General features: G+C 56.5%; 6 protein-coding genes across 6 annotated transcripts; 3 read left to right on the top strand and 3 right to left on the bottom strand.

Moving 5' to 3' along the window:
* Window positions 1–446: 446 nt before the first annotated feature.
* On the bottom strand, window positions 447–2,375 carry BKCO1_11000147 (uncharacterized protein; the record flags this gene model as incomplete). Its single annotated transcript, XM_020270330.1, has 6 exons — window positions 447–1,473; window positions 1,553–1,679; window positions 1,742–1,774; window positions 1,826–1,844; window positions 2,039–2,110; window positions 2,166–2,375. The coding sequence occupies 6 exons, from the start codon at window positions 2,373–2,375 to the stop codon at window positions 447–449; spliced, it is 1,488 nt and encodes a 495-aa protein (XP_020132675.1).
* A 1,779-nt stretch (window positions 2,376–4,154) lies between these two features.
* Window positions 4,155–4,948, top strand: BKCO1_11000146 (vesicle-associated membrane protein; the record flags this gene model as incomplete). The annotated part of the gene is made up of 2 exons (XM_020270329.1): window positions 4,155–4,189; window positions 4,264–4,948. 2 exons carry the CDS (start codon window positions 4,155–4,157, stop codon window positions 4,946–4,948), a joined length of 720 nt encoding a protein of 239 aa, XP_020132676.1.
* An 814-nt stretch (window positions 4,949–5,762) lies between these two features.
* Window positions 5,763–11,357, bottom strand: BKCO1_11000145 (bifunctional pyrimidine biosynthesis protein; the record flags this gene model as incomplete). Its single annotated transcript, XM_020270328.1, has 3 exons — window positions 5,763–5,819; window positions 5,876–10,746; window positions 10,802–11,357. The coding sequence occupies 3 exons, from the start codon at window positions 11,355–11,357 to the stop codon at window positions 5,763–5,765; spliced, it is 5,484 nt and encodes a 1,827-aa protein (XP_020132677.1).
* A 951-nt stretch (window positions 11,358–12,308) lies between these two features.
* BKCO1_11000144 (integral membrane channel protein) lies at window positions 12,309–16,187 on the top strand (the record flags this gene model as incomplete). Its single annotated transcript, XM_020270327.1, has 5 exons — window positions 12,309–12,534; window positions 12,596–13,439; window positions 13,521–14,049; window positions 14,111–14,122; window positions 14,238–16,187. 5 exons carry the CDS (start codon window positions 12,309–12,311, stop codon window positions 16,185–16,187), a joined length of 3,561 nt encoding a protein of 1,186 aa, XP_020132678.1.
* A 1,300-nt stretch (window positions 16,188–17,487) lies between these two features.
* Window positions 17,488–18,865, top strand: BKCO1_11000143 (norsolorinic acid reductase; the record flags this gene model as incomplete). The annotated part of the gene is made up of 4 exons (XM_020270326.1): window positions 17,488–17,692; window positions 17,812–17,876; window positions 17,930–18,218; window positions 18,291–18,865. The coding sequence occupies 4 exons, from the start codon at window positions 17,488–17,490 to the stop codon at window positions 18,863–18,865; spliced, it is 1,134 nt and encodes a 377-aa protein (XP_020132679.1).
* A 1,910-nt stretch (window positions 18,866–20,775) lies between these two features.
* Window positions 20,776–22,699, bottom strand: BKCO1_11000142 (argonaute sirna chaperone complex subunit arb1; the record flags this gene model as incomplete). The annotated part of the gene is made up of 3 exons (XM_020270325.1): window positions 20,776–21,685; window positions 21,739–21,999; window positions 22,050–22,699. 3 exons carry the CDS (start codon window positions 22,697–22,699, stop codon window positions 20,776–20,778), a joined length of 1,821 nt encoding a protein of 606 aa, XP_020132680.1.
* Between the last annotated feature and the right edge of the window lie 535 nt (window positions 22,700–23,234).

Genomic DNA, 23,234 nt, shown 5'->3' with positions numbered 1-23,234 from the left:
CCTTTCTCCGGCACATATTTCAGTGTTCATGCGCTTGCGTAGTGCAATTCCAAATGAAAAGTTGAAATAAGCTCATCATTGATCGTCATGATATCTTCCAAAAGAGTTTGCTCTTCCAGATACGTTGTGAGAAATATCAGAGCTTCATGACGTGAATATTAGAACCTTCGTCTGTATATTTGCTGAAATTGCGTCCGTTTCCGACCAATTGCTCTATTGCTTAGGCCTAGATGTACTAAATACACGATCCAATAATTACAATTGCACCGACTGAAGCCGTTTTCAGGCGGAAGAATACAGAAAGCATCTAGAGCAACGAAATCCAGCCCAACGCTTCAAAGTCTCGACCTACCCACTCTTGAGCAAGGCAAACAGTTACAAGAGAAAACGCTGCAGACGCTTTATCATTACTGACGTTATTTCCCGTTCATTAACAAAAGCTCCCCTCATCCACGGTCCCCATGCCACCGTCTCGTCGACCTCAATATACGCTGGTCGCTCCTATCATCCTCCATCTCCGCCGACGGGTCTCTAGACAGCAGCGTCGACGCAGGCCGATTCGACGACAACGCCGAGTGGCGAGCGTCCGCCGCAATTCCGGCAACCTCAGCCCCGCCACCCACGGCGGAATTGCTCCTGCTCCTGCCGTTGCCGTTGCTGCTACTGCTGTGGTGCAGCGTCACCGTCCGCAAGATGCGCCACGCGCCGCCGGGCACGCTCGTGTCGACCTCGGCCCACACGTCGCCGCCTTCCAGCATCCGCATCTCGCCCTGGCCGATGGGCGTGGGCGTGGGGCCGCGGCCGTTGTGCTGCAGGTCGTCGAAGTACCCGGTCTTGTTCGCTTTGGCGGCGAACATCTCTTCGAAGATGCCCGGACTGCCGCCGCCCCGGCCGAGCCGGCTGATGTTGCCGAACGGCCACCCTTCGTTCCTGGCGCCCATGGTCGCGCCCTTGGCGCCGAGTTCCAATTTAGCGGCGTCCCCGTTATTGTCGTCGTTGTCGTTGCTCCCCCGTTCCTCCGCATTGCTGGGGCTGTTGTTGAGACAGGAGGCTGCAGGGGCTAGCTCATCGAGGGCCAGGTTGCTCCTGCTGGAAAAGAGGCGGGGCCAGAGCATCTTCGCGAGGGGCTTCAGTGTCGGCAGGCAGCCGCAGACGATGCCGAGGTTGCCCTCGAGGCTGACGATGACCCAGAGCATGGCCGCCTTCCAGTACGGGTCGTTGGACTGGAAGTAGACCTCCATGTACCATGCGCGCACCACGCCCGCCAGGCACACGAAGCAGCCGATTCCAAACGCCACCACCAGACTGATTCGCTGCAACAGCGGCAGGCGTATTGACCAGAGCGTTTTGACCGGCCACAGGAAGACGCAAAAGTCCGTTAGGGAGTTGAGGGCGCCGGTGAGGATGAGGAGCTCCTTGACGTGCAGGCAGGATGCTTCGCGAATCGAGGGATCCCAGAATCCGGCGATGGGGCTGGAAAGAGCCGGGGCGAGTGGTTAGTTCTGGCGATGCTGACTGTGAAGGACAAGGGCGAGGACGGGGCGCGACGTACTCGCAGGCAAACATCATCAAAAAGATGAACGTGAGGGACCAAACCGTGAGGAAGGTTATGCAGATGTAGCAGAACCACTGATTTGCGCGGGAAGGGAACAGCCTGAGGTAGGACGTGCAGAGTGAGACTGGAAAAGTTAGCAGGCTTGGTAGGCCTAAGGTTGTGGTTGTATAACAAAAGATTACATACTTTTGGTGAGTGAGACACTTGGAATAAATATTACTGATAGCAGTTAGTATGTATTACCCCTGCTAGCCACCACTTTTCACTAACTGTATGTTGCGAGATCAGTCTGTAAGGTTTGTTAGCACAGGAGCAATGTTTTCTGAAGGCGGAGAACAACAACAAGCATGAGAACGTCCAGAAACCTGAGAACAGCGAGCAAGAGACCAGAGACACCATTCGACAATTTTGGAGTAAGTGAAAAGGAGATAAAAGTAAATATTTTCTAACCTTTCCCCAAGTGACTGCCCACTCGAACCTTACGTCCCAGGTATGACGTCCTGAGCCCACAGTAGTTGACACGCAGCCGAGTACGTTTACACCGAGCATCATGACCTACGGAGTGGATTAGCAAGAACTATACTGCAGTATCATTTCGTGGAATACCGACTGTGGAGAGAGCCATGAGCCAATCGTCCAAGCCTAGAGAGTGTTTGCTGCTACGTTTAACCTTGGCGAACATCCTCCCGGCTGTAAACGAGACAGATAGCACGGCTCCTGAGATCATGAATCCCAGGATGAGAGGCGTACGAGTCACTGGGTGGTCATAGTTTGGTTGGGGCCATTTATCCGGCGTGACAGTGCCAACAATGGCAGACATGGGAGAGAGAAAAGGTCAAAGTACCAGAATAGTACTTTGATCGTCTTTCTTGCTGGAAGGTAGAATGCAAGATGATCTTGCAGAAGGGATGGAGGCGGGGAGAAGGAGAGAAACAGGGTAGATGAAATGGTCACTTGATGCCAAGTGACTGCAGTTACCAGACCTTATAGCTTTTTGTCGGCGTCAGCGGGACTGTGATCGCAGATCTCTGCAGAGGATGGACAAGAGTGAAAAGCACAGGTTTGGGCGCACGGCGCCTAATAACTGACCACCATGAGGCCGTGCGATACGGCTGTCTGACCAACATAGCGGCCATCAACCGGCGGGGGAGCGGGAAAGGACTGGGATGGCATGTACAACAGGGTAGGGCTTACGGGAACAGGTGATCCAGACCAGTTCCCCGCAGCAGCCATCCCGGAAATCCTCAGTAAGAGAAACGGTAAGGCGAGCATGAAGGGTGAACACCCGTAGCAGGCTTGACAGAGAGAGGCTAAGCTTGTGGCGGCATCCGTGTGCTGACAACGCATTGGTGTGCCAGCAACCCGCGCTAGCAGCTTCTAGAAATCCTTAAATTGGCATGTTCGTTAGCCTCTGCGTAGCGCGTCTGGGCCTGATGAACACCCAACGGAGGCTAATGCACCAAGTTGAGGCTGCAAGTAACTTCTAGGCGAAGAAGTAAGATTTCAACCACTGAGATGCCTCATCTGACAGCAGTTCTTCAATTCGGATCGAGCGATGTGTTTTGTGAAGCGGGATAGCGCAACGGAAATCCGGTCAGCAAGTTCGTGAGGTTGTTTCCTCGAAGTTTCAATGGCGGCAGCGAGTATACGGAGTCAGGAAGGCAGCTCCACCCATCGTACGATGAGAGTCTCGAGGTGCTTTCAAGAAACCGTTTCGACTGTCTCAACGGTGTAGCAGTAACAATCTAGGATTGAGGAAGCCCTCAAGCTTCTTTTGTGGCGTCCACTGCAAAGCGAAGATGTAGCAGCCTTCAGCCACCATGTTGAATGTTGTTTGTCAGGCAGCGACAACACACCACCAGATCACTAGACAGCGGACTGTGGCGACGACGCACGCCGCGTAAGTAGAAACAACGGCTCGGCCGTGGGATCCACAGAAGCTCCGAGCAGCAGAGGCCAGGAGGCAGGACACAACGCACGTACCGACCAAAAGTGGTTGCCTCATTCTGTGACGTCGGCATGGTGCGCGATGATTTGTCTGAATGGAAGCACAGCCCTGCGGGCGGACGATGGAGGATCGACTGCACCAGGGTCTTCCATTGAAGCCGTGCTCTAGTCCGCCCAGCTCGGTCGTTACGGGAATCGGGCCGTATGCGGATGGAGGGGGGAGCTGTGCGAGCAGGCTGTTAGCGGGCAAACAGACGCAGCCAGTCCCGCGGAGAGGGTGGGTAGACAGGGCGAAGCCTGCGGCTGAGGCCGGGGTGTCGTACGACAGGCAAGCGATGGAGCCATGGAGCGATGGAGCGATGGAGGCCAGGGTCGGAATGCGGAAAAAGGACGGTGCGGATCTGCGACTAGCGCATTACTGACGCGCCAAGCCCGCGGCACGTGGAGATGATGATGATGATGCCTTGCTGCAGGCCGGAGCCCCGGCTGCCTTCCCAATACCAACACCATCGCCGAGCGCACCCCAGCCACTCACGCCGTCATCCAAGCAGTCGAGACAACTGCCTGCCTCAACTCTCCGTCGTCCGCCCCAGAACTCTACCTGCGTCCACCGTCCATTCAATCGGCCACCACCTCCCATCACACCGGCACCATGGCGTCCTCCTCCACCAGCACGCCGCTGCTCTAGTATGGCCGGCCCGCAATCCAGCATCTCCCTCCGTCTCTCCCTGTCCATCCGCTGACGCCATCCTCCACTCCAGTTCCTGCATCGCCCACAACAGCACCATCCTCACCGAGCACACCGCCTCCGCCTCCTCCCAAACCTCCTCCCTCGCCTCGCTCATCCTCCCCAAGATCTCGCACGCCTCCCCGCAGAAGCTCACCTACACCCATGGCCAACACTTCATCCACTACATCTCGAGCGCCGCCTCCGAATACCCGGCCTCGCAGTCCACCGCCGGCGGCCTCGCCTACCTCGTCATCGCCAGCTCGAGCCTCGGCCGGCGCGTGCCGTTCGGCTTCCTCGTCGAGATCAAGAAGCAATTCCTCGCGCAGTACGACCCGGCGCGGACCGACTTCGCGTCGCTTCCCGCCTACGGCGCGGCCGCCTTCAACGGCACGCTGCGCCGGCTGATGGTCGACATGGGCGCCTCCGAGGAGGGCCAGAACGACGCGATCCGCAACGTGCAGACCGAGATCGCCGGCGTGCGCGAGATCATGACGGAGAACATCGAGCGCGTGCTCGAGCGCGGCGAGCGCATCGACCTGCTCGTCGACAAGACGGACCGCCTCGGCGGCAACGCCCGCGACTTCCGCGTCCGCTCCCGCGGCCTGCGCCGCCGCATGTGGTGGAAGAACGTCAAGCTCATGGTCCTGCTCGTCGTCGTCGTCGTTTTCCTCATCTATCTCTTCGTCGGCTTCGGCTGCGGCCTGCCCGGTGAGTAGTGGTTCCTTTCTTTTTCTCCCTGTGCTGAAAGGCTCCCCGTCCGTCCGCCTCGAGCTCGGTGCTCGCTCTAAAGCAATCAGTTACTGACGCACCTTTTTTTTGTTCCCTCCAGGCTGGTCGAGATGCATCAGCCACTGAGCACAGGCCATACAATGTTCGAGAGGGAAAGCGGAACTTTCCATTTTATGAGTCCAGGAGTTTTTGTGGAAAAGGGAAAAGACCGGAATACCTCGAGGGAATCGAATTCAAAGCAGGCGTTTTTTTTTTCTTCCTCTTTCGTTCTCCACCGGATGCTTCAATTGAAGATTGATTGTCGTGATTAGCTATTACGAATTAAGGACTACAGACATTACAATCCCTAAAAAAACACTACGCTACAGAAAAAAAAGTACTACTCTACAGAAAAATGAAATGACTTTCCCCAAGATACGTATACATACATCATAAACATCGTACAGACATAACGTACATAAAATAATACAGATATGCACATACCCAATGCATATACCTCGTTTTCATCACGGCGATTTTAAACCCAATGTCATGACGTAGTACCCAATCAGCCCGATTTGAGTACGCGTTTCCTCCCAAATGCTTGTTGGACCCGTTTTCTATATGCTATCATCAAGTGGAAAACGCCGGCCTTGATGTGTCGATTCTATGTGCGCGCGAAACGGCAGAGCGAACCGCAGCTTTTTGCCCTTTTTTGGTTTATGTCTTGGTCCATTCAACCCAAGAGTGCGCTGTATCCACAAACAAACGCCCAGACCCTGTAAGAAAAAACGAAAACACTTTTGGTTTTAAACTGACAGCCTAAGGAGCCAACACCAGAGCCAACAAAGCCATGCGAGTGTAGAGCCCGTATCTCATCTGTCGGCATCATATATTAGTACATGTTCATCATGAAAGGGAAGGGGGCCACTCACCTGTCTGAAGTATGCAGCCCTTGGGTCAGTGTCCACCTCCTCGGGAATCTCCCTGTTGCGAGGCAGAGGGTGCATAACAATCATGTGCTCCTTGGCGTTCTTCATGACAGCGTTGTCGACGACGAAGCTGTCCTTGACACGCTCGTAGTGCTCGAGATCGGGGAAGCGCTCCTTCTGCACGCGCGTGCAGTAGAGCACATCGCTGCGAGCAACGATATCCGGCGTGAGCTCGAAGCTCTCGGTGAGCAGCTGACCACGCTGCTTCAGAACCTCACGGATCTCCTCCGGCATCCGGAGCGTCTCGGGCGACACGAGTTGGATCTTGATGTCATTGTAGTGCTTGAGAAGCTCGCAGAGCGAGTGTGTGGGCCGGCCGTACAAGAGGTCACCGACGAAGGTAATGGTGAGACCCTTGACCGTGCCGAGTTCCTCGCGGATCGTGAACAGATCAAGGAATGCCTGCGTAGGGTGCTCTTTGCTACCGTTGCCAGCATTGATGATGGGGACGCCCGAGACCTTGGCGGCGTCGTGGACCGACTCGGCCTCAGGGTGGCGCAGCACAATGGCATCTCCGTAGCAAGCAAGCGTGCGGATGGTGTCGCCAAGGGTCTCGCCCTTCTTCGTGCTGGAGTGAGCTTCGCTGATGGCGACAGTGGAACCACCAAGACGCTTCATGGCAGCATCGAATGAAGCGGAAGTCCGGGTCGAGGGCTCGTAGAACATGGTGCAGAGAACCTTGCCCTTGAGGATGTCAAGGCCACCTTGGCGCTGAGCACCTAGACGCATCTCCTGGGCAACAGTGAAAAGCAGGTGCAAATCGCCACGGGTGACCTGCTTCACAGAGACAACATGCTGGCCCTTGAAGGGAGACCTGGCAAGCAGCTGGCCCAAAGTCAAGTTACCGCTCGACTTGCCCAGCCCATGCGAGACGATCTGGCTGTCTCTCCTGTCGGCGGAAAAGTTTTGGAAGTCGACCTTGCTGATCTCAAGGTCATAGTGGCGAGCGAGAGCCTCGATAAGGAGCTTGGCGTTCTTGACGTTGGTGACAAGAGGAGTCTGGTAATCGACAGCCATCCTACGAGTCCTGTAACCTCTGCTCATGTAGTTGGCAGGTCTGCGGAAGCGGTTACTCGACGGCAGGTTGATGTAGAGGTCGATCAAGTTGTTCGACAAGTGCTGAGTGAGCGAGTACTCGGGCTTCTGATCGGCCTCTTCGCCAGAGCCACCCAGAACCTCCAAGAACTTGCAAGGAATGCCGTGCTCCACGATGTAGTCGGCAGTACCGGCGGTAGCGAAGAGGTTGAAGCCCATCTGGTGAAGGCGTTCAATGGATGGAAGCATCTCCAGCTTATCCTTGAAAGAACCGATGGACAAGAGAATGTTCTTCTTCGGCAGCCTGAAGCCCGTAGAGATCAAGGCCTTGATGTATGCCTCGTATTTGGTACGACCGAAGCAAGCAACCTCGCCAGTAGAGGCCATCTCCACACCGAGCACAGGATCAGCACCAGAAAGTCTGGAGAAGGAAAACTGCGGGACCTTGACACCGACATAATCGGCAGGGATGTTGACCTGGGGGTACTCGGCGACAGCCAAGCCAGCCATGGCCTTGGTAGCCATCTCGATGAGGTCGACGCCCATGACCTTGGAAACGAAGGGGAACGAACGTGAAGCGCGAACGTTGCACTCGATGACCTTGATGTCGTTGTCCTTGGCAATGAACTGAATGTTGAAGGGACCGGTAACGTTGAGCGCGTCACCAATCTTGCGGGTAGCGTCTTCAATTCGGCGGACAGTCTCAGGGTCCAGATCCTGCGGAGGCAGAATCAGGGTGGCGTCACCAGAGTGGACACCGGCATTTTCGACGTGCTCGGAGATGAAGTGGCCAATCATGGTACCGTTGCGAGCGACAGCATCCATCTCGATCTCCTTGGCACCCTCGATGTACTTGGTGATGACGACAGGGTGGTCGCGGGAAACCTCAGTGGCTTGGTTCAGATAGTTCTCGAGATCGGCCTTGGAGTAGACCGTGTTCATCGCAGCACCCGACAGGACGTAAGAGGGCCGGACGAGGACGGGGTAGGTGACCCTGTTACAGAATTCCTCGGCCTCCTCGAAGCTAGTGAGCTCCTTCCACGCAGGCTGGTCGACTGAGATGCGGTCGAGCATACGCGAGAACTTGTAACGGTTCTCAGCGGTATCAATCATCTCAGGCGAGGTACCAAGGATCCTGACGTTCATGCGGTGCAGGGGGAGCGCGATGTTGTTCGGGGTCTGTCCACCCATGGAGATGATGACTCCACTGGAGCTCTCAAGGTGGTAAATATCAAGAATCGTCTCCAGGTTGATGGTCTCGAAATACAGGCGATCGGCTTCATCGTAATCTGTGCTCACGGTCTCCGGATTGTAATTCACCATGACCGTCTTGTGACCAGCCTCTCTCAAGGTGCGGATGGCACGGACGGAGCACCAATCGAACTCGACGGAGGAGCCGATACGGTAGACACCGGAGCCAAGAACCATGATACCACGGTCGTTGAAGTCAATATCATGTGCCGAACCATTGTAGGTCGTGTACAGATAGTTCGTGAAGGCCGGGAATTCAGCAGCCACGGTATCAATCTGCTTGACCCAAGGGAACAGATCAAAGTCGACACGGGCCTGACGAACGGCGAGCTCGTTGGAGTTCCAGAAGCTGGCAAGCTGGCGATCAGAGAAGCCAAGAGCCTTGGCCTTCAAGAAGAGTTCGCGCGGGATGTTGCTTCGGGTGTAGTTGGTCATGAGCTTGCCGAAGTCACTGAGGCTCTTGAGCTTCCTCAAGAACCACTTGTCGATCTTGGTAAGTTCCCAGATCTTATCGACGGTGTAACCAGAGTGCATCGCGTTGGCGATGGCGAACAATCTCTGGTCAGACGGTGTCTGAAGCTCTTGGTCGATGGACATCAGAGCCAAGGGGGTATCGTTGAAGCCAGTGTTGTGCATATCAACAGCGCGGATGGCCTTCTGGATGGCCTCCTCGAACGTCTTTCCAATAGCCATGACCTCACCAACACTCTTCATGGACGAGCCGAGAAGAGTCGAAACACGGGTGAACTTCTTCAGATCCCAACGAGGGATCTTGACAACGCAGTAGTCAAGCGAGGGCTCGAAACAGGCGCAGGTGACCTTGGTGACGGTGTTGCGGATCTCGTTCAGAGGAATGTTGAGACCAAGCTTGGCAGCAATAAATGCCAGAGGGTAGCCGGTGGCCTTAGACGCCAATGCCGAGGAACGGGACAGACGAGCGTTGACCTCAATAATGCAGTATTCCTTCGAGAAGGGGTTGAGAGCATACTGGATGTTACACTCTCCGACGACACCAAGGTGCCTAATGACGTTCACAGCCGTAGTACGGAGCATGTTGTAGTCCTCGTTGGATAGCGTCTGCGAAGGAGCAACGACAATGGAGTCACCGGTGTGAATACCGAGAGGATCGAAGTTCTCCATGTTGCAAACAGTGATGCAGTTGTCGTGAGCGTCACGAACAACCTCATACTCGATCTCCTTCCAGCCCTTCATACTGCGCTCGATCAGGACTTGCGGGCTGGCAGCGAATGCCTTGTTGCAGAGATCGAGCAGCTGCGCCTCGTCTTCGGCGAAACCGCTGCCCAGACCACCGAGGGCATAAGCAGCGCGGACAATGACGGGGAAGCCAATGTCTCCAACGGCGGCCATGGCCTCTTCAACGGTGTTGGCAGAAGCGGATTTGGCACACTTCTCACCAATGGACTCCATGCTGCGAGCGAAGAGCTCACGGTCTTCGGTGGTGATGATCGTATCAATGGGGGTACCAAGAACCTTCACACCGAGCTGCTCGAACTCGTCCTTGAGCTGAATACCGACCTGGAGCGCAGTCTGGCCACCAAAGGTGACATAAATGGCATCCGGACGCTCCTGCTTGATGACCTTGCGGACGAAGTCGGCATTGACAGGCAGGAAGTAGACCTTGTCGGCGAGACCCTTGGAGGTCTGAATGGTGGCGATGTTAGGGTTGATCAGGATGGTGTAGATACCCTCTTCCTTGAGCGCCTTGATGGCTTGACTACCAGAGTAGTCGAACTCGCCAGCCTGGCCGATACTGAGACCACCACTGCCGAGAACCAGGACCTTCTTGACGTCGACGCGAGGGTGCAGCTTCCGGTTCTCCACAATGTCGCCGCCGGGGAACTCAACGGGCTTGTTGAGAGTCTCGGGGTCCTCGAGGGACTTGGTGACGGCGTTGATGAAGACATCGAAAAGGAACTCGGTGTCCTTGGGACCGGGTGCGTGCTCGGGGTGGAACTGCACCGAGAAGTAGGGGCGGTTGACGTGACGGATACCCTCGTTGGTGCCGTCGTTGGCGTTGACGAAGAGCTCCTCCCATCCTCCGCTCAGGCTGGACGCATCAACGGCGTAACCGTGGTTCTGGGAGGTGATGTAGCAGCGCCCGGAGACCATGCTGGTGCAAGGAATGTTTGCACCACGGTTACCGAACTTCAGCTTCTTAGTCGACGCACCAGCAGCACGGGCAAGCAGCTGGTGACCCAGGCAAATACCGAAGACGGGGGTCCTGGCTTCTTGCAGCGCAGCAGAAATGTGCTTTACAGTGGCATCCATCAAAGCAGGGTCACCGGGACCGTTGGAGATGAACAGACCGTCGTACTCCTTGCCGGCAAGCTTGGGGAAGTCATAGTCCCAGGGGACGACCTCGACCTCCACTCCCCTTTTCACAAGGCAGCGGAGCTGGTTGAACTTCAGACCGACGTCGACTGTAAGAATTTTCACATTGCGGCCGGAGGGGTGTTTCAATGCGGTCGACGGCTCGGGGGAGAAGGTGGCAGGGGTCTTCCGAGACACTGTCGAGCAGTCAGTGACGAGGAAGCGGTTTGAGGGGTGGTCGAGCGGCTTCACCTTCTGCAACCAGATTCTTCTCGTTGGGGTTCACCCAGGGTATCTCTTCATAAACAACGTTGCCGGCAGCAACGGCGTCGCCATTGGCCTGGGCCTCGATCAGCATGCGGCCGAGCATGCTGCCCTCCTGGCGGATGATCTTGGTCAATTCCCTGGTGTCGACGCCATACATGGCGGGAATGCCCTGCTCCTTCAGCCAGTCGCCGAGCGAGCTGTTGGCGAGGTGGTTGGACCAGTTCTCGCCGGAGTAGGAAAGGACGATGAGACCGGCAATGTGGGCTTCATCGGACTCGAAGAAGGCGGGGAGGTCCTTCAGGAGGGGGTCGCGCTCCTTGCGGTCGGGCACGCCGTAGTTGCCCACGAGCGGGTAGGTGATGACCAGAATCTGGCCGCGGTAGGAGGGGTCAGTGAGGGACTCGGGATAGCCCACCATGCCCGTCTGGAAGACGAGCTCGCCGGCGATGCTCCGGTTTGCACCAAAGCTGAAACCCTCGAAGGCCTTGCCATCTTGGAGCTCCAGCTTCATTGCCATCGTCGCGCCCGGCTGGTCAGCCATGATGGTGAATGATGGATGGTGAAGGGAGCGACCAGGGTTGCGCGAGAGAAAAATTGCTGCCGCTGAACAGCAGCTACTAAACTTGGGTGGGGCCAAGCACGTCCCTTTTTTCGGTTTTCGGGGGTGCTTGGCATACGTGATCGCGGCGCGATCGGCGCGCACATTCGGCCCTGAGCGTGACCAGGGCGGCCGCGATTATTCTAGCCTTGTCTCCGCATAGTGGGTATAGCTACCGAGTACGTACAAAATTCAGCCTCGTCTGAGACATTGCCGCCCGCTTGCGGGGGCTGTCGACGACGTCGCCCTCATCAAGCCCCATGTGCGTGCCGGCACCCGCTGCACCTGGCCATGGGTCGGGGCCACACGCATCCAGGATGGCGCAGCGAAGGGTGTTGTGCCTCGACGCGTGCAGATGCGGGCGCCCGGCGGGGGCTGGTGCACCGAGGGCGAAGCGCGGCGGGCAGGCGGGCAGGCGGCCATTGGCGCAGCGGCGGAGGCGGATTCCAGCATCGAGCGTGCAGCTGCATGGGCCCCCTGCCGCGCATCTTTGTGAATCGCCGTCGAGGCGGTCTAGCTGGCTGGGCGCGCTCCCCGCGTGATTGGCTGGGGCGCCTCCACCAGCGACGATTTCCTGTGCATCATCGCGAAGATAAGGGCGAGAAGCGTGCATGATCAGGTGCCGGGCGGTCGACGAGAGGGTGTACGGGATTGATGAGGGCCTGCGCGTATTTGAAACCCTGCGGCGCCCGCTGGAGCTCGCGGTGAAGCTGCGCGCCGCCGTCCATGACCTGACACCCATATCCCAGTTCCGCCCGCTAGCAGCCTTGGTCAGAGGTCCAGTCCAAGGCGCTCGCTCTACTATAAACAAAACAATCTCCCACGCGCCGTGTCGCCCGCCGTCCGCTCCCCTCCTCCACCCGCCGCCTTCGTCTTGCGCGCCCAGGGCCATACATGCTCGCATCGCTTCTCCGGCCGCGAAAGGGTCGGCGCCGACCCGAACGTTCACCCTACGCCTCGCCCATTGCGCAGCGCGCCGACGGACGGAACGCCGACGGCTACTTCGACCGCGACCACCCCGACCATGGCTCCGACGGCGACGAGGACCAGTACGACGCCGGCGGCGAGGACGACGACGACCACGACCCCGTGCTGCCCATCTTCAGTGCCGAGCATCTCGGTATGTCTCGCGCCCGGCTCATGTGCGACCGGCGCAAACTGACCGTAGCTCTGTTCCGCAGACCGCCTCCCGATCTACAACATTACGCACTCCATAAGACTGCTGGTCCTCCAGCGCTGCGAGACGACCCTGTCCTGGGACCAGCTGCGCTCACCGCAAGTCTCCCAGTTCCTTGTGAAGCCCATCCAGCAGGAAATTCGCGCAACCTTCTTCTCGCGCGGCACGCTGTACGCCTTGATCGCCAATTGCTTGAACTTCCAGAAACAGGGCGAGGCAAACCCGGGAAATGTGGGCGTGGAGCGCACCCGCGGCCTGATCTGCGAGCTGCTGGCCATGCGCCTGCTCAAGGAGTTTTCGACCCGTGAGCTCATCGATGCACTCTCCTACGATTTCGACCCTATGCAGGGGTTCACGCCTGTCCCGGCCACCGGCCGCGACAAGCCAATGACGCAGTCTCGCTTGGCGCGCATATCCGCCGTCGAGATTGCTATTCGCGCGCAGGCGAAGAGGTTCCTCGCACATCCGCTAGTAGTGCAGCAGCTGGAGGCTATATGGTCCGGCACTATCGTCTTCCACTCGTACGCCGATAGCCTGCATAGGTCGCCCGCGAAGCGCAGTGTTCTGCGCGGGCCAAATTATGGCACCATGGACAATGACGCGCGCTCGCCGAGGAAACTGGATGAAGCTGAGCGTGTGCCGTCCGCGTTGATTCGTAGGACAGTGACCTTGTACGACCCGCGCGAGGCTTCCCTGTTCAAGCTGTCTCGCCTGCGTGTGCCGCGGTACAGACAGCTGTTCTCCACGTGCTCGTTCGCCGTTATGCTTGGCCTTTTCTTGGCCGTGCTTGCGGGCAAGTCCACCGACATTACCGCCCTGGAGGTGGTGTTTTGGTTTTGGTCGGCAGGGTATGCACTCCCGTCTACCCTTGGCCGTCCTGCGTTCCCCCAAGACATTTGTGAATAAAGCACTCCTGACACGTGACGCAGGTATCTCCTCGAGGAAATCGTCGCCTACACGGAGCAGGGCTTCAATCTATACATCCTTAGCGTTTGGAATGCATTCGACCTTGGCATCCTACTCCTGTTCATGGCCTACTACATTCTGAGATTGTATGGCATCCTCATGCCCGATGTCCGCAAGAACCATGTAGCAGGTTTGGCTTATGACGTTCTTGCTTCCACGGCGGTGCTGCTGTTTCCCAGGCTCTTCTCCGTCCTGGATCACTACCGGTACTTCTCGCAGTTGCTGATTGCCTTCCGGATGATGGCCATGGACCTCATGGCTATCCTCATCCTTATCGTCATCGCTTGTAGCGGTTTCTTCGTGGCCTTCACTCTAGCATTTGGCGATGGGCTTACTTCGGCCGGAAGTGCAGCATACGCGCTTTTCCAGTTGCTCATGGGCTTCTCTCCGGCTGCCTGGGACCTGTGGGGTCAATACAACATGCTTGGGAGAGCTGTGCTTGTCCTTTTCCTGTTCATCACTCACTTCCTTATTGTTACCATCTTGATTACGGTAAGTCCCTATAAAAGAACTAGGCGAGCCTATATTTTCCAATGCTAACATTCACGCTTAGGTTTTAACGAATGTAAGTCAAGTTTACGCTCCGTCGTCTGAATACATGTTCGCCTAAAGACAGGCTTTGGCTCTAAACACCAACACTTGCTTCCCACCGGAGAGACTGGTTCGCTGACTTTGTGTAGTCATTCATGGCAGTTGTGCAGAACGCAAACGAGGAGCACCAGTTCCTGTTCGCGGTGAATGCCATCTCGATGGTCAAATCGGACGCCCTTTTCTCCTACATCGCACCAACCAACATCATCGCATGGCTCTTGACGCCATTACGATACATGATGCCTTTCCGCTCGTTCGTGAAGATGAATCGTCAATTCATCAAGGTCACCCATTTCCCGATCCTTTTTGCAATCTTCTCCTACGAGCGGTTGATCCTATCGCGGGCTGCCTTCCAGCCCGAAGAACTCGTAGAACGACGGGGACGCAGTCGGACAAAGGTGCCAGCGGTGTTCGCCCTTCACGGTGCTGGCGATCTTTTCAGCCCCGGGACACGCCTACGTGAGCCTTCTATCACCACATTCCACAAGGATCGTGCCCTCGATGAAGTGTTCCGTCGGCCTTTCCGGGGACCAACTCCCACTGCTCGCCATCCTGTCAACGCCGGCACCGACGATAGACGAAAGTCCAGCAATGTGGTCCGTGACTGGATGCAAGGTATGGGTCACGAAGGAGGAGCTTCACCCCCTGAAGAAGAACCCAGATCTGTTCTCGATCGGTTGGAGCAAACGAAACGGCCGGGTATGCGTCGCGCAAGAACTTCCAGGATGTTGCCTTCACGCAGGACACAGCCCATGGCAAGATCAGTGGCCTCGGATCCAGATATCGCCCCGACAAATGTCGCGCTGTCTCATTATGGTCGCGGGTTTGGCGGAACCAGTCTTATGAGCTTGGACGAACAACCGCAGCAAACGGATGCTGATGGCGACGATGAACTTCTCACGAACGACGATAACGAGGACGATAGACTCACCTTGGGTCAGTCACTTCGTGACGGGCCTCATCATCTGGACTCTCACAAGGTATACGAGACAATTGAAGAGTCGTCCGGGGGAGAGGAGTACTTCAAGACTCCGGTTGCCCCAAAATCGCGGACTCCTCTTATCCCCGGCTCCGTGTCCTCGACAATTCATATTCCACCATCTCTACCGAAACAATCGTCTGGCCAAGAACGCCGGCATCACAGCCGCAACATTTCCACCAACACCGTCTTCTTCAAGCCGGAAAAGAACAGCTTCGGCTCGGACCATGACTCGAACTCGACGTCGCCGGCCAAGCGCCCATCCACCGCGCACCGCAGCGGCGCGGCAACCCCGATGACCAAGATGACGCCGAAACGCCCAACCGGAAGCCGCGTGAACCCTTCACCGCGCCCCAACGTGTCTCAGTCCAACCTCCTCGGCATCGGCTTCGGGAAGCTCCCTCGCCCACCCCGCTCCAACAACCGCGACCCATCCTTCAACGCCCTGGCCCTCGATCTCGCGTCCGACCTCGGCGACAACCGGCCCCGTCCGGAGCTGCCGGGCCTGCAGGGCCTGTCGGCCAGCTTCTCGACGCAGATGGAGATGGCGGCGATGGGCGCGCGGCGCTTCCCCCGCAAGAAGAAGCGCCGCGACGTGGCGTCGAACGAGGACGGCGGCGACGACGATGACGACGACGACGACGACGACGTGGAGGAAGACGACGAGGAGGAGGACCGCTCGCGCACGAACAGGATCCTGCTGGCGCGCATGAACACGCTGGAGGAGAGCTTCAAGGAGGTGCTGAAGGAGGTGCGCGGCCTCCGGACGACGACGACGCCACCGCAGCAGCCCGACAATAACAACGGTGGCAAGAAGGGTGGCAAGGGCAAGGGCAAGGGCACGAAGACGCCGGTGAATACGGGGTCGAGGACGCCTGGGGCCAGCTCGGCGGGTGGAGGCAGCACGGGGACGGGTGGGACGGTGTCGACGGCCATTCATGACAGAGCTGGCGATGTCGGCGGTGATGATGATCACGATGATGATGACCGGTCCTCGATTAGGAGGATTGAGGAAGAGGAGCATGAGGGGGACGGGGACTCGTCGAGGTCGTCGATTTGAGTTGAGAGGCGACGACGCTTCGGTGTGGACTTCGTTGCTCTTCCTGACTGCTCCTGTTGATGGGTTTGTGTTATAGTTTCCTTGCTTTCTTTTTTTTTCTTTACGCTTGGCCCGTCTACCTGGGGTAAGTTGGTCCTTTCGTTGCATTTCCAATGGCGTTTGAGATGTCTTTGCATCTGCATTTTCCTTCTTTTCTTTTTCTTCCCTCCCGTAACATGAGACTCGTTCTCTCTCTCTCTTTCTCTCTCTCGCGCGCGCTCTCTCTCTCTCTCGTAGGTACGTGCGTCAGGCGCGGTGCAAAGCAAGCGTGCAGTAATGATGGTCCCCTCTCGATTGATTGATTGATTGACTGGTTCTTGCATCTGCTCTGATATCTTGCGTTTGCCTGTATGTGTTCCCTTTTCCAGCTACAGGAATGGTGGCGGACTCGTCTTTCCTCTGGACGCGAATGGGAAGGTAGAAAAAGTCAGGCGGCTATCTCTTGTTTGATTTCCTTGCTTCTGTGCTCATTATTTCCCATCTCTCGACAGACATCTGCGGAGGCTGCCCCTCGCCAGATTGTTTTCCATACGCTTTCTACGACAGCGGATCGGAAGTAATGACCAAGACTGCGCGTAATGAATGAGATTGAGAAGTGTTCCCTTTGCTCATGACGTTGCTGGCCTGGGAGTAAGTGTAAGCTTGGGTGCCTTGGAGACGTAAATACGGCGGCTGTCGGAGATAGCACATGGTGCCTGAGGCATCAGTCCATATGGCGAGCGGCGGGCATTCTGGTGGGGAAGGCAGGATTAAGTAAGGTGGTGCCCGGTGCGCCGGTGCAGTGCCGCAGTGGATGCGGATCACCCGTGCTGCCCAGGCGTTTGCTCCGCTCGATTTGGTCCGCTTGAATCGTGGGTCCGGAGTTACTGGGTGGATGCAGACGTGATGTGGGGCAAGCGAGCCGTGCCTGGCCACGACTTTTCTATCGCCGAACACGGTGCAACAAACTCCGTCGAGCACCGCAACAAACGGCCAACGATTGACGACATACAGCAGGGGAAAACACGAACAAACAAGACGACGCCTCGGCCTGCGCCATCAGCATCTCATGTAATCAGGCCGATGCCTGGGGAAGCGGGCGGAGGCGCGGAATGTGGGTGCGGGCCGCGGAAATAACCGGCTTTAATTAGCGTGGACAAGACGGTGTTTGGAATGATGCCCCTCACTTTGGGCTGTATATAATGGTCCCTTGAGAGTCCTCATTCTGCACGCTCCAGTTCTCCAACTCCTTACTCAATCACTCCGATTCAACCACGACACAATGGCCTTCCCGCCCCCTCCCGATGCCAAGTCGGCTCTTGGCTGGCACCGCATCCTCTCTCCATCCGCCGGTGTGAGGGTGTCGCCACTCTGCCTGGGTGCCATGAACTTTGGCGACGCCTGGAAGCAGTTCATGGGCGAGTGCGACAAGAAGACAGCCTTCGAGATCCTCGACTACTTCTTCGAGAACGGCGGCAATTTCATCGGTGGGTCGTCTTAATTGAAACAGCCATGCGGCTCCGATGCTGACGCAGTCTTACAGACACCGCCAACAACTGTGAGTGGTGCGCTATGCATACTCGGGGTTGAAAGCTGACCAAGAAAGACCAGGGTGAGGAGAGTGAGGAGTGGATCGGCGAGTGGATGAAGGAGCGCAACAACCGCGATCAGGCAAGCCCTCCGCCCGCCTCAATGCGTGCTGGCTGCTGACGCCAGGACGGCAGATTGTCCTTGCTACCAAGTATACCACGTGCTACCCGTCCGGAAAGGGTGGTGAGTCGATCAAGATCAACTTCCAGGGCAACCACGCCAAGAGCCTGAAGGCATCGGTCGCCGCGAGCTTGAAGAAGCTGCAGACCGACTACATCGACCTGCTCTACCTGCACTGGTGGGACTTCTCCACCTCCGTCCCCGAGGTCATGCAGAGTCTGCACCACCTCGTCCAGTCCGGCAAGGTCACCTACCTGGGTGTCTCCGACACGCCCGCCTGGGTCGTCAGCAAGGCCAACCAATGTAGGCCGCATCCCCTGTGAAATCACCTCGCCCGCGCGGAACCAAGCTGACAACCAAAACCCCCCCGCGCAGACGCCCGAGACCACGCCCTGACCCCCTTCTGCGTCTACCAGGGCCGCTGGAGCGCCGCGGACCGCGACTTCGAGCGCGAGATCATCCCCATGGTGCGCGACGAGGGCATGGCGCTGGCGCCATGGGGCGCGCTGGGCGGCGGCGCCTTCAAGCTGGAGGACGAGTTCGCCCAGTCCGACGGCCGCAAGCTGCGCCCGCAGAGCGACAACGCGAAGAAGGTGACGGTGGCGCTGGACCGCCTGGCCAAGGCCAAGGGCACCCTCATCACCAGCATCGCCCTCGCCTACGTCATGCACAAGGCCCCCTACGTCTTCCCCATCGTCGGCGGCCGCAAGGTCAGCCACCTCAAGGGCAACATCGAGGCCCTGAGCCTCGAGCTGTCCAAGGACGAGATCCAGGAGATTGAGGACGCCGTGCCGTTCGATGTGGGCTTCCCCGCCAGTATGTTGTTCGAGTTCTTTGGCCAGCAGAAGTGGCATTCGGAGATGAGCACGTACGACATCCCGCTCGTCAAGGCTTCTGGTCACCTGGACACTGTGCAGCACGTTCAGCCTATCAAGCCGCGGAAGGTTTGAGTCAGAGTCTCCAGGCCGGGGAAGGGATAGTGAGACGAAGACGACGATGATGGCGATGATGATGACCGATAGTCCATTGAGGACTCCAAAATGCAAGGAATATCTCTTAAACCCGCACCCGCGTGCCTTGAGGATGAAAAATGCAGAGTGCTATGTCTCTCCAACGCCCCGCGAACAGCTTGTGCTCCTCTGTTTCATCCAATGCCGGCTTACCCATCTTCACCCACAGCTCGTGACCGTAATTCATCGCGGTTGAGGCGGCCTCGTAAGATCCAGGACGGCCGAAGTGGTTGCAAGGATGATACTGTGCCTGGGCCCACAGGTATCCGGACCTCATACTGCCTCAACTCCATCTCAAAGAACGGTCTGAATAGCCCCAGACTCTCCGCATACCTCGCTCGGCGCCACGCATGCAATGCCTTGAACATCCTACCCGCCTCCAACGTCAACCGCAGCATCACTTCCCGACACGCTGGCAACGACGCCAACACCCTATCCAAATGAAAGATGTCGCTGTAGGTTCTACGCTCTGCCTCTCAAGCAATGACCGAGCGATTCGGTGTGTGTTTCCGAGAACTAATTTACGAACAGGTATAATCTGGCGACTACAATCAGACATACTTGAGCCAGGATTCGGCGTGTTGGAGCTGGAGTTGAGGATGTTTTCGTGCACGGACCCATCCCGCCTACGCCATGCGGCCATGCTCGCAATCACTCCGACACCATTCCTTCACTTCTTGCGAAGGTTGTTGGAAGAACCATTTACTTGTGTCAGTGGCTAGAACACATCTAACACATGATGAAGTTTGCGTCTATTTCCAACGTATCTGGGAAGCTATATATGCGCTGAACCTTCTTTTAAGAACAACCCTTCTAGTTCTTCTTCCGTTATTTTGATATCTGGGAAATCTTTTCGTCCGCGACTCCGCTAGGCCTATCATCTTAAAGGGATAGGTAGTCATTAATATTAGGCATTGCCTCCGCATTCATTCGCTTCTCATTGATAAGCTACAACACAGAGTCTGCTGGATGCCAAAAAAAAAGAAAAAAAAAGATAGAACGCTCACGCATCTGCGCCGAAAATTCTTACATTATTTTTTCCCTATCGCTCGCGCTCTGTCAATTGTCATACATCCGTTTCTTGCCTTAGCCCTACAAGCCGTGTTTCATTATTCATGTCGTAACCTTGTACAGGCAGAAGTAGAGGGCAGTCTTGAATACCGACAGCGTCATCCTCGCGGAGAGAATCAAATGATCTTTGGCAGCTTCACAGATCGTGACTCCAGTTTTAGATTCTACTAAGGAAGAATGGGAAGGTAGTACTGTGATGTAGCTTGCAAAATCAAGCCTGTCAACGATTTGGCACTACTTTTCTTATGTGGAAAGTTCTCCGAATGCCCCTAGCGATCTGACATACAGTGTATGGCATATGAAAAGAAAAATCGAGGAGAGAGAAAAAATACAGGGATGCTTGCGCTATTGTTTCGCAAGTGATATGTTAAATGTCAAGGGCTGAGGATGAACGTTGATCGTCAATCAAGTGTCGATCATCTGGTCACATACACGCGAAACTACGTCACATGCGGGAGCGCCGTTATCACTGCCTAGAAAGCAACAGTCCCCAGGAGAGCTCGGGCCATCGGGGATTGCCTAAAAGAGGAAGATCGCACCCGAGATGCATCTCACCTCACGCATGACTTGACTGGTTCAATTGAGATCTACCATGGGGTAATTTTGCCGAATGGGCCCGGATGTCAGTTTGTTTTTCGGTCCCTACCAAGCTTCTGAAGGGCTTTGATCTTTATCTGTTTTCACTTCCACTATGACGTTCGTTGCCAGCTAGCTGAGACAACTGTGGAGGCGAGCATTGTCGAGCCTGTCGTATCAGTGGTGATCAAACCCTAGGGAACCTAAACTGCAGAATTTCCCGGCTGCTCATCGCTGTCATCCTCATCACCGTTAGTCGTGGTCTCCGGTGGCCCATCGGCGTTGAAGACGGGCTCCTTCCACTTCCACATGAGCTCATTGGCCAGATAGGTGTAGAAAGAGCAGAACACCTCTTGAACCTGATCCAACACCTGTATGCCCAGGCTGAGGGTGCGCACTGCGGCCTGCATCTTCATACCTACGAAGCAGGCTTGCAAGATGTCCGTTTCGACCCAGAATTCGTACCTTCTGTTCTTCTGATCATCCAGGAGCTCCTTGGCATAACCCTCGTCAAGATCAAAAGTGGTGAAGTCCGAAATATCCCAGGACTTGCAGTGGAGCTTACCGACAGGCTTGACTTCAAGCCTGCCCTTACTGTGGGCATTCAGAGCTGCATAGGTCTCAAGAGCATCTGAAGAAGGCATCTCAACCCCAGTGACCTCAAGCCCAATGCTTTCGGTCGCGTCAGTACAGGTTATGCCATCAAAGGCCTTCTCGAGGGTCTCAATCTGTTCATCGGTCCCGTGAGCGAGGATGGCAGCCTTCAGGATAATACTGGACTTCTCCATGCTGTGCTCGGAGAACTTTCCCCGCATGTGAGGTTCTTCCAAGTCATCCCAGTCTCCAATCCTAACGAACTTATCCTTGTAGAAGCCATCAAAAAGGTTGCTGCAGGCGACATTGAGGTCGCCCGGCAGATTAGCTGACGCTTCGATGACCATCGGAAACTCTGACTCAGCTGCACTGCAGAGTTTGCGCGCAGCGTAGATGTCTTCCTTGTGCTCCGGGCAAACGTCGTGGTGTAACAGGTAGTTGTAAAAATTCCTCAAGACTGTGCATGCGAGACGTATCTCAGCCATGTTGTAGAACACTAGGTTCGGCCACTCGGAAGATCTGCATGATATTATCAGTGAGCGGTTCCTTTTGGGGAGATGGGGGAAGCTTACAGAAAGCCCTTGGCGACTTCCTCAAAGGCGACAGGCCACTTCTCCTCGTCATCCTTATCCGTATCGATAGTATGGTTGGCCATCATGAGAGCAATGTCCTGCGCATCTCGATCCTCCAGCTCCTTGTCATTCACGCCACCTGTGAACTGGCGCTGGCTTTGGTCAACGCCACCATACCTCATGAACTTGGCGAAGACGTTGAGAAAATGCTGGTGCATTTTACGCCTTGACTTGTAGCGCTGGATGGCGCATTCCATCCGTCTGGTGGAATTAGCTTTGTTCTCGCACGAGATGGGTAGTGGCCAGCTTACAATCGGAAGGAAATGCCTGGGTCGTACATGCCCACTTCTGCTTGGAACTCGGCGGGGGTGACCGGGGCATCGGCGAAGAATTCCTCGAATCCATGCGGCTTGTTGAAGCCGACGGGCTTCTCTACCTTCGGCTGCTGCGCTGGGCGGCGGGGCTCCTTGCCTTTCTTGGGCTGAGGTTCGGGCTGACGCTTCTCTTGGTCCGACGCATCATCGACGTCGGACTCGTCGCCATCGGGCCCATCGAGGACAGTCTTGCCCATGAGGGGAAGCTTGCGCTTGATCTTGTTGCCTTCGACTACATCCAAGAAAACACTCTTCTTAAGAGCCTCGACGACCTGGAGATAAGGCTTGTACCGCCGCATCTTGGGAAAGCCGCATATTGACCTGATTGGGACGGGCAGGTTGAGGCGACCTTGACATTTCTCGAGAAGGTGGCGGTCAAATGAGAGGTTCTCGTCTGAGAAGTAGTACTCGACCTGACGTCGAATTTCATCGCCTTGAGGGTGTTCTGGGGTGAGTTGTTGCTGCTGGTGCAGCACCTGGGTAGGACCAATCTCAACAGCTGAAGGTGGCGCGTCAAGCGGTGTAGCCACGCTGGGAGTGGCGGCGGGTTGGTCGGCGGCGGGTTGCTCCGACTCAGGCGACGCCATGATTGCGGGCTCAGATGCGGTGGCGCTTGTGTGTGGAATGAGAGCCGGGTCTTGTTATTTTATGTGCGAAACAGAAGTTGGCAGACGCAGACGCAGACGCAGCGCAGGCAGGTGCCCGAAAGAGGAAAGGGCCACATGCAGCAAGCTGCAGCTGGCAGCGCGCGCTCACGTGTAGGGCCCATCGATCAGATGGCCAAAGACGGCCATCGATGAAACGACGCTGCGCCAAAGGCACGCTGAAGGAATCCGGCGCCTGCACGTTTGCGCCATCACACAGCAAGCAGCGGCCCGCGCCACGGTACGGAACCAGACGGAGATTTTCAGATCATCGCCAGCGCCGCGCTATCTTCACCTCCACCGGCACGCGCTGTGTAAACACTCATCGGGTCGAGGCAGGTCGTGTCTCGCACCCGCTCGCACCCCTTTCGCACGTGGAGGGCTGCGTCGAGTACAGGCACGCAATTAATTTTGGCTCATGCTGGCGGGCGAATCATACGTGCGTACCTTTCCCCTGTGCGTACAGGCGGCTATTTCT

This window comes from Diplodia corticola (genome assembly GCF_001883845.1).
Source record: "Diplodia corticola strain CBS 112549 chromosome Unknown scaffold11, whole genome shotgun sequence".
Taxonomy (NCBI): Eukaryota; Fungi; Ascomycota; class Dothideomycetes; order Botryosphaeriales; family Botryosphaeriaceae; genus Diplodia; species Diplodia corticola.
The sequence above is the reverse complement of the archived record's forward strand: the minus strand, read 5'-3'. Positions and strand labels throughout refer to the sequence as shown.